The 9,906-nt window shown below is 39.2% G+C and overlaps 1 protein-coding gene across 4 annotated transcripts; it reads right to left on the bottom strand.

Annotated features, from left to right (window-relative positions):
* Positions 1 to 60: 60 nt before the first annotated feature.
* taf15 (TAF15 RNA polymerase II, TATA box binding protein (TBP)-associated factor) lies at positions 61 to 9,505 on the bottom strand. 4 transcript variants are annotated; one of them, XM_040131172.1, is made up of 16 exons: positions 9,351 to 9,505; positions 8,614 to 8,638; positions 7,669 to 7,702; positions 7,468 to 7,546; positions 6,914 to 6,971; positions 6,331 to 6,512; positions 6,024 to 6,198; positions 4,082 to 4,116; positions 3,515 to 3,547; positions 3,290 to 3,399; positions 3,043 to 3,172; positions 2,871 to 2,963; positions 2,656 to 2,725; positions 2,432 to 2,520; positions 2,054 to 2,189; positions 61 to 527 (listed from the first exon to the last, which is right to left on the bottom strand). In XM_040131172.1, the coding sequence occupies exons 1-16, from the start codon at positions 9,358 to 9,360 to the stop codon at positions 488 to 490; spliced, it is 1,299 nt and encodes a 432-aa protein (XP_039987106.1). In that variant the 5' UTR covers positions 9,361 to 9,505; the 3' UTR covers positions 61 to 487. The 4 variants fall into 4 exon arrangements, with proteins under 4 accessions (XP_039987106.1, XP_039987107.1, XP_039987108.1 ...); XM_040131173.1 differs by having other exon boundaries at positions 7,480 to 7,546; XM_040131174.1 differs by lacking the exons at positions 4,082 to 4,116; positions 8,614 to 8,638; positions 9,351 to 9,505.
* Between the last annotated feature and the right edge of the window lie 401 nt (positions 9,506 to 9,906).

The following is a 9,906-nucleotide window of genomic DNA, read 5'->3' as shown; positions in this document are numbered from 1 at the left end:
GGCTGCATTTCCCGTATTTACTGTTGCAAATGATGGATATAAACTCACACAAAGCGGAGAGAAAAGATCACAGTTTTTTTAATATCATTTTGGAAAAAAAGAACCCAAGTAAAACATTTTATTTGTTCATACAAAACAATGGTACGAAGTCTACCTCACAAAAACATCTGCAACTAGAATCTGAGAGAAAATTAAAAGGATGTACAAAGAAATAAAACCGAAAAAAAGTAAGAAAAAAAAACCCAAACAAACATTTGAACACATGCCAACAGTGCCAATCAGCCCCAAAGTTCCTTCACATTAGCTCAACACATCCTTCCCTCACTCAGATGAACAGTAATTAGTGGGATGCACTAGCTACAAAAAAGGTACACAAATCAGAATATCTGATCTATTCCCTTTCCAGATCATTTTCTCAGTTTTCCCAAACTAAACCCTTCCTCCACGGCAAACTCCAGGGCTGGAATTGTTTCCATCTGTTTAACGATTAGTATGGCCGGTCTCTTCTGTCGTCCCTACGGTCACCTCTGCAGGAAAAAGACAAAAGATGTCTGTTACCAGCTGTATTTTCAAAGACCATTTTCTCATTGAATTAGCAGATATCATGATGAGGGTGAAATATGGTGTCAAATTCTCTCTTTCACCCGACCTTTCCCCTTTTAAATCTGTAAATGGATAAAATAATTTGCTTTCAGTAAAGCAGACTGTCCTTCCTTTAACAACTTTTACAGCATTTTACCTTCAGCGATGGGCAATAAATCATAATTTGCAAATACCCAACAACCCTCAAAGGACACAAAAAACACTAACTCAAGGGTGTATAGTATGAATATTTAGATACCAGACACGCTTCACGATTTGGCTTCCTAATAAGCAGAGACTTAAAATGGCTGTTTGGTCTACTGGTCGAACTACCGTCACTTTAAAGAGCCTGGTGTCAGGATTGCGGACTAAATACCCAGTTTGGGAATTAGGTATTTAGTGTGTTCAATTAAATATACTCAAACAAAACAAGAAAACAAAAAACAAAAACAAACAAAAACTGATTTGAGTATGCCATTGTATGTATACGCAGCTTCTCTCAGTTGGAAATTAAAAAAAAAAAAAAAAAAAAAAAAACTTATAACATATATTGGTTGTCATTAAAACATCAAAATGTAAGTGTTATATCATTTCCTGTGACAGGGTTTCTGCAGGTTCACAAAGTTAAACTTAAGACTTTGTAAACAGTTTTAATACCACACTGAATGCAATTTAATACCCATTATACCAGTATACCAAGTATAAAAGTATGATGGAAAACCAGTAGAGACAATATGGCCTAATATAATTCATTATTGTAATTTTTTCGATTTATTCCCATTGCTATATAAACATAAATTCTTAATTATACATAATGACATTTGGTCGGACAAAATGGTTGGATGGATTTACTGATTAAAAAGAAATAATTCATTAAGTTCATGGCTCTGCTTAGATTTGACACTTGCACATGATGAGACAAAGAGCTTCCTCTCAGTGGCACTACTACTACTGGGTGTCTGCTACAGGTCTGATGGTGCTGACTGAAATGCCATGAAAGAAAAAAGGACTGAACAGCCTCCTGCCGCACAATCCACTGTCGCAACATATCCGTATTTAGCTTATAAAGAGTTTACCAGTTACTGAAAGCCTAAAATCTTATACAAAAAAAAATTATGTTTGACCTTACTACCTAGAGTAGACAAGAGCATATATTTAACTTTTGTAAATACAATTTAAGACATTTTTCAGCCTCCAGGTGCCCCCCCCGCCTTAAAAAAAAAAAAAAAAAAAAAAAAAAAAAAGGAAACTGACTGGTATATAGTACATGCTGTATGAAGGCAGTATGTAGTATGAAATTGGGACACAGCATTTCTCTTTAACCAAGTTACGAAACCAGTATTTGTTTACTTATCTCAGGCAAGCTACACCCTCTTCTGGTCATATAATCAAACTACATCATACAGGCGTCACCTTGCAGAAGATGGAATCTTGCGTGTACAATGTGAAAAATATAATAACTTTCACAAACCTTCCTCCCATCTTGTAGCCACCTCCGAATCCTCCGCCACCTCCTCCGTAGCTTCCACGGTCTCCCCCACGGAAACCTCCGCGACCTCTGAAGCCTCCGCCTCTGTCACCGCCATAACTTCCTCTGCCTCCACGGTCTACGAACATTTACAACAATTGTGTCAGTAAACAAGAAGGGGTAGATATAACAGGGTAAAATGCCATCCACTGAACAGACATGCTGTTGATATTTTGTATGCGCAAATCATTTTTTGTCCTGTTCAAATTTTTACTACAATTTTAATGTAATTTTCAATCCTACGTTTACAGGAATTTGAACCGATAGTAGGAAGCTCTGGAACAGCTTCTTCAAGTATTAAAATCAAGTTATAGCACTCACCTCCACCTCCAAATCCTCCATCTCCTGGTTTGGGTGCACCACACTTGTTACACTCTTGCCGCCGTGCAAAATTCATGTTGCCGCAAGAGCTGAGGAAAGATCAGATGGGCATTTGGCACATACAAATCAACTCCACAAATGGGGCCAAATGAGCCTGTTCGGCTGTGCATTATTAACTCTTTAAGGAAAAAAAAAAAAAAAACCTTAAACCCTCTCCTACACACCTGTTGGGACAGGGCCAATCTCCTCCCTTAATGTCAAAATTGGGTCCTCCACCACCACGACCTCTGAAACCTTGAGAAGAAAAAGAAAAAGAAGAGGACAATTGATCAAAAACAGAGCAGCAACATCCAACACCATTATCTCAATTGAGAAACTGGAAAATTTCATCTCTTTCATCTGCTATGTGACCCCTGGGAGAGCTCAAGCAATAACACACCTCCTCTTCCCCCTCTTCCACCTCCTCTCTGTGTGAACTCAGCTCTGCGGGTGGCAAATGATACTTTGATGGGTTTGCCATTGAAATCCTTTCCTGAAATTAAAAACACATGTGAGTGGGAGTGATGTTAAAATTTTACTAAAGAATTTGAAAGATATGCCAGTGTTCTTACCATCAAACCATTCAATGGCAGCTTTGGCAGAGGGCGGGTCATCAAATGATACTGTAGCTTCTCCCTTTGGCCGACCGGTGGCCTTGTCAGAGTAGATGTTAATCATTGGCTGGCCAGTCTTCTTATTCACCTACAACCACAAAAATACTTTCAATTCTCAGCGCTATTGTTTGCATTTACCATATCTACACCTGCTTGGGGCTGGGTGCCAGGTATTCAAAAATGGTGGCAAAATGCAATCCAATACCTTGATGATACCAATTTGCTTGAAGAAGTCGCCGACTTCCTGAACTGTGGCATCTTCTCCCAGTCCCTGTACAAAAATGGTGTTGTTGTCAGAGTTGTCCTGTTCTCCAGCTGTGAAAGATCAGAGGAGATTGGGGGGGGGGGTTATTGAAATTCTGATATGAGATTACAGTGACTGGACAATTTTTCAATTTGGGCTTTTTGATCACTTCAAAGCCAGTCTTACATGGTTCATCCCTTGAGCCGTAGTCTCGAGAGCCTGTAAAACAGAGGAGAGGATGGGAGAGAACACTTGAGAGAGGCACCTTAAAAACTGTCCGAACTGTTTCACACAAATAATTATTAACTTCATCCCTACCAATGCATAATGATACAAAGAAAATTAAAGTCCATGTTTACAGCTCTCTGATGAGTGTTTTCATACCGTTGCATCACATACCAACACCTTGCAACAATTTTTGGGCTTTTTTGAGCTTACACCAGAAATGAAAACCACCAAAATGTCTCCAGTTTTAGAAAGTTTTCCTTCTTCGTCCTGGGAACACCTCATTTACAATCAGCCCTTGTCTTCATGCAACAATACCATTATTTTACAACTCAGGCTCCATGTTCTTTACCATATCTGAAGTCACTTATGAGAAATCCTGCTAAGAATAATAGGTGGAGTCCCTTGGGATCTGGACATGAAAATGGTGGCATTCACTGAGTTTTTTTTTTTATACCCCTCTTTTCTTTTTTGCTAACTCAAGTTCTTTCTTCCCCCACCGACACAGTTCTGATGCTCGTCACTTACCACCGTAATTTTTGTAGCCACCACGGTCACCACCTCTGCAGAGGAAAAATTGGAGATATGATGGCATTTCCTTTGTCCCAACTGAGAGCTCAAAGCTCCCCTACATCCCCATCAGTATGCACTCCTGCCAGGGTGTGCGACTATGGTGAAAATGTCTCACACGAGGAATGCGTTAGTCTTTGACATTAGAGATCAATAAACAGACGACTAGGCAGCTCTGACTGAACAATCAGGCAGACGAGTGAAGACAATTATCACATGTCACTGGGTCACCATCTACAAAAAAAATTTGGTAGTTTTTTTTTTTTTTTTATATAAACATGACCAGATTGGATACCAAGAGCTGGAAAACCAGCTGAATGTGTTTTGTTTTTTTTCTGTTTTTTTTAACATGACAAACCAAATTGGTGTGAAGGGTGTAGCAACTGATAAGCAATCTTCCACTGAGTGCGTTTATGAGATCCTTAAACTGAGGTCCAAGTTTTAGTTCAATCACTCTGAACACCTGTAGTATAAAATGTAGATCCATGTTAACACAACACACATGTTCGCCATTGTCAAATAAACAACACTTGAATGACACCTGTTGAATGTGAAGCAGCTGAAGATGTGGCTCAAGGTCTAAGGGCATCGTTTTAGTGGCATTTCCATTGTTCAAAAACTATTATGCGGTCCTCAGAGCACAAGAACACACCAAAATTGAGTTTCTGGCAGTTGAAAAAAATCTGGCTGCTGGAGATAAAATTTCGATAAAAATATAAAAGCACAATTAAAAAAAAAACAAACAAACAAAACAAAACAAAACAAAAAAAAAAACCTTACTCTGTGTGACCAAGGTCAATTTAAAAATTGTGAGAGAAAAGCTGTTGCTTGCATTAAAAGGCTTTCACTAGTTTAAGGATATATATGAAATGGACAACAAATATACAGTAGACAAAACATTATACCGGTCGGCTTCACGGTGTTACCTAGTCACCCAGCATGTGAAGCTTTCACATCATACCAACCTCGGTCTCCAAAAATTTTAAAATACATATTGTTTCATTCTCCTCAAACACGGGCAGGTGGATGCCTTAGCTAGAACCTCTCCTCGAAACTGAGATGTACTACTTTTTCCAGGTCCTAAAAAGGGGAAGAGGGCCCTTTTACAATGGTGAAAAAGATTTATCATAGTGTACACCTCAGTGTGGAGTTTAAGTTTTTCATGTGTAAGAAATCTTAATGATGTGGTGCAGCATTTTTCTCCTTACAGAATCATCTGTTTAGGTAAAACTCAATACACTAGTATTTCACTTAAATATAGCCTCTGAAAACGACAAAATGTCTCCCTTCCTGGTTTATAGAAAAACTCAGCGGTTCTGCTGCAGAATGGACAAAACCTGTCCCAATGTCTGGGATAATATGGTTGAACAATTGGTTCTCTGGCGCCTTTAAAGCTCCTATTTGGCCAGGCATGTTCAGTCTCCATTCATTTACTTAAGACCTCAATGATAATGAGTGGAACATCTAACCAACCAAAACCTACATGTAAACGTACCGATCATTTGATCAATTTTAAGCAGCATGTCTCTTATGTAAAAACTTCAAGTGAATCAGGTTTAAAAAAACAAAACAAAAAACAAAAACAAAACAAAAAACAAAAACTGAAAATCTGACAAGTTTCAGCACTTGGAGCAAAATGCAGAGGGGTGGTGAATATTATCTGTGTGATCTGTGACAACTTCTGATGAATCAGATTTTGAAAAAAAAAAAAAAAAAAAAACAACCAAAAATGAACACTACCAGAGCTTGGGGATCTGGAGCACAAAGCAGATGAGCGGTGAAATATCAATTATGTTGATGTTTGTAGTTGACGAGTGATCATGGGCTGATTGACAACAAGTCATGTCTCATTTCACAGTGTTTAGAGGTACCTTGGGGGCAGTGGCACTGTGCAACTTACCCCATACCAGGAGGTCCACCTCTTCCACCGCGGTCGTATCCACCACGGTCAAATCCACCACTGCGGTCATAACTGCCACGGTCATAGCCACCACGGCCTCGGCCTCTGTAGCCCCCTCCTTCTGAACGGTCCCCGTGGTCACGTCCAAACCTCCCACCCTGACCACCACCTTCACCTGGTGCATAGACAGATTTACTGAGTATACACACAACCTGACTTAGTAATAAGCACATTTGTGTTGCATTCGTAGGACCTTAGAGAACAATGATGTAGTCTCCATATTGATCTAAGATCCAGTTATTCCTACCTTCACTCCATCTTCCATAGCTGCCACCTCCTTGCCCCTGGCTACCATACCCGCTGCTGCCACTCTGTCCCTGACCACTGTAGGAGCTTTGCTGTCCATAGCTGTCTCCTTGCCCCTGGCCGCTATAGGAACCTTGCTGCCCAAAAGAAGCTTGTTGTCCATAAGACGACTTGTCGCCATACCTGGAAGTAGTTTTAGAAAAATCATTACACTTAGCACAATGGAGACACCAAATATTTCAATCCACCAATGAGTTGAGCCAGTTAAGACACGTTTGACAACATTAGTCATTTGCTAAATTAAACTATATTGCATAACTGATTTGCTGGTTTCCATGACAGTCATTTCAGTCTTCTATAAAACTAATTACGCATCTGGATTTATTAGATGTGTAACAGTATGCTGTATAGCTATGTACGGTATTGCTTGATGCTAAAATTATGTATTTTGGGATTTTGAGAAATAAATATTCTACATCTTAATGTTTTTAAGCCATACTAAACAGGCAAAGAATGCCTGTGAAAATCTCTCTGCACAGACAAATGTAAGAAGGGCCCTGAATAATCTGATATTAGCATCTTACCCAGATGATTCCTGTCCAAAACTGTCATAGCTCTGTTGCTGAGACTGGGCATAACCGTCTGTAAAAATATAGAGTCAAAAAATAAAGTTAACAAAAATTAGGAATATCTAATTTCTTTCAAAACATTCAACTGTTTAATTCGTTGTCTTATGGTATATAATGGAATAAATTTGATCCAAAAAAATTTTCTAAACTAAAACACGAGAGGAAAGCATCTTGAGTTCTGCTGTCACTTTTCTATATGGTCTTAGCAAGTATTCTAATCCACAATATCTTCATGTTACCTGATATTATTTTAAACATGGATATCAAAGAATGCTGCTTACAAATTACTTGTTGATACTGACACGTCAGAAATGTTAACTTCAACTGAAATTTCAAAAACTGAACACACCACCATTTGAGGTAATCAAAAAGCAAGATGTGCCTGATAGAGATTAGGTTTTAGGTGTCAATTTACAAAAAATTAAAGCAGTTTCAGTGTAATGTACAGTTCTCTACTGTTCACTAAGTATTGCCCTTTTCCATAAGTTTTACATGTTGATATACAGGACCTTGTGTCACACCTTGCTGTCCATAGCCACTGTAACTCTGTCCCCCATAAGAGCCACTGCCATTTCCTTGTCCATAACCCTGTCAACCAGAAAGGCCATTTAGACAAGTTATAGTCAAAAGTAAAAAATGATTTGAAATGAAAATGCTTACAGCCAACAGGTTGTAGTTTTGTTTTTGTTTGTGGGGGGGGGGGGGCTTACCTGTCCGCCCTGCTGACCGCCATATGATCCATAGCTACAGACACATGATAAAAGTAATTAAGGTTTCAGTTTTAGGTACATTTAAAACTCTTATGTGGCTCAGTTAGATGCAGTGTTGCCAGGTTGGGCGATTCCTGCTCACTTCGGCTGCTTTTTCTCTAATGGATTGGGTTGTAGTATTTTGGGCTACTTTTGTACCATTGCGTTAGCTTCCACCTACAAAAAGTTAGACTAATATTTTCCAGAGGTTTGCAAACTGTAAGGGAGGCACAGGGGGAGACACTGAGAAAGATACTGTGTGAGGTGAAAGGGACAAGTGCCTGCAACAGAGTGTTAATTATTGTCCTTTGGCTGCTTGACATGATCAACAGTTGCAGCAACTGATGCACAGCTCATGGAGGCAAGTAATGTAGGCTACTTTAAAGCCCTTAGCGCCTGCAGCAATTTCTGTCATGGTTTTTAGATTCAGCGTGCCTTACACTTTCTCAGGACATCTTTATCTCTGATGTCGATCACAAATAAACGTCTATAAACTCAGAAGAGGCTATATTTATAAGTCCACAATTTGCCTGAGAATCATGTGACATTTTTAAGTCTTCTTATGTATCAAAGTAATTAACTGACAGTTGTCAATACATCCAATGATACACGCCATACAGGAACTGCTTATAGCGAGTTCGGCGTACATAATTTATCGAAATGTACAAAAATTATGGGCTTTAAAAAAAGGGGGGAGGGACCTCAAGTTATTGCCCAAGGCCTAACTAGATGAATCTATGGCAGCATTGTATTTAGTTTGCATCGGTTTATATAAGCTATATGCATATATTTTTTAATTCTATTGATTTTGGCAGCACTGGTGATAAGACGCTTGGAATAAGAATGTGTGAGACGGTGTAACATACATACAATGCGAGGCTTTAAATGTTATCCTCCATACATTACCTTTGAGAACCACCGTAGCCTGAGTCTGAAAGAGAAATAAAACAGTGGTTTATTATTAATAGGACGGGAAGGATTACAACTTTTTTGCAATAAAGATGAAGGTGACTAAGCAGCTATTGAAGTTGTGAAGGCTAGAAGCCAGAAGTAGGAGAGTGAAGTGGGACAGGCCCGTCACCACGCTAACCCTGTAAAAATGGCGGTCAATTCGGTCTTGGCTTGGGCTAAATGTTGAAACGAAGCCAACCACCCTAGCGTTTTAAATGCTGTCCATCCTCGGTACAGTTTGCGGTACAACACCATATTTAAACAACGATCTTGCCAATTTGTCCTATAACTACGTTTGTTCAGGTAGCGCAAAAATGCCTCTCGTTCAGCAGGAGAAACAATAGCATCGGTGTAAACAAAGAAGCATTTAGCAGGCACCTTGCGCCACGTTAGCCGCAACACGGCTGCTGCTCAGGTTGCGACATTTCCGTACACTATTGTACCCTAATTGTGGATACCATAAACAGTAAAGCGTGATCACAAAGTTAGCTTCTTACTGAAAAAAAACAGGTTTAGTAAATACCTGATAAAGCTAATTTAGCTGTGCTTATGAGGGCCCTCCATTAAATAGACGGAGCCCTCCTTCTGGCCTCGCGGTTAGCGGCTAATTTAGCTACAGTGCTATTCGACCCACTTCTCCTGTTCTTACAAATTAAAAAAGAAATGAACAATAAGAAGACATGCTGACTTACCAGTGGCCATTTTGTGCCGTTATATATATATTATATATATGTATATATATATATATATATATAGTTTAAAAATAATCGATGAAGACTGTTTGTTCTGATTAGCTGATAAAAACCCTGGCCGACATGTACGCAGCGGAGAACAGAGCTGAACTCACTGCGGCACTTCCCTTATGCACCTTCTTCCTCTACCTGTTTCGACATGTTGCTCCAATCCAAAGCTAACCCACACTACCGCCATCTACTGTTCCACAGATGAAAGAGTAACCTAAAAAAAAAAACAATAGGTATTAGGCTGCATTAATACATTAATATTCATCTTTTTTCAGTCACATCTGATGGCATCTTCATCTTGTTCTTCCTTAAAATACAAAGCTAGAAGTAAAGGAGTATGTCAATGTTTTTTTTAATGTTTTGGCCCACTATTAACATTGTGTTTTCGATGGGTGAATGTGTTTTCCACCCAGTTCAGTGCAGAATGAAAATCCTGCACTGAACTTGCTGTGGTATATGGGGATGTAACTGTAATGTGCACGGCCAGGTAGTGGTAGAAATTCAG

Source organism: Xiphias gladius, chromosome 7 (genome assembly GCF_016859285.1).
Source record: "Xiphias gladius isolate SHS-SW01 ecotype Sanya breed wild chromosome 7, ASM1685928v1, whole genome shotgun sequence".
Lineage (NCBI taxonomy): Eukaryota > Metazoa > Chordata > Actinopteri > Istiophoriformes > Xiphiidae > Xiphias > Xiphias gladius.
The sequence above is the reverse complement of the archived record's forward strand: the minus strand, read 5'-3'. Positions and strand labels throughout refer to the sequence as shown.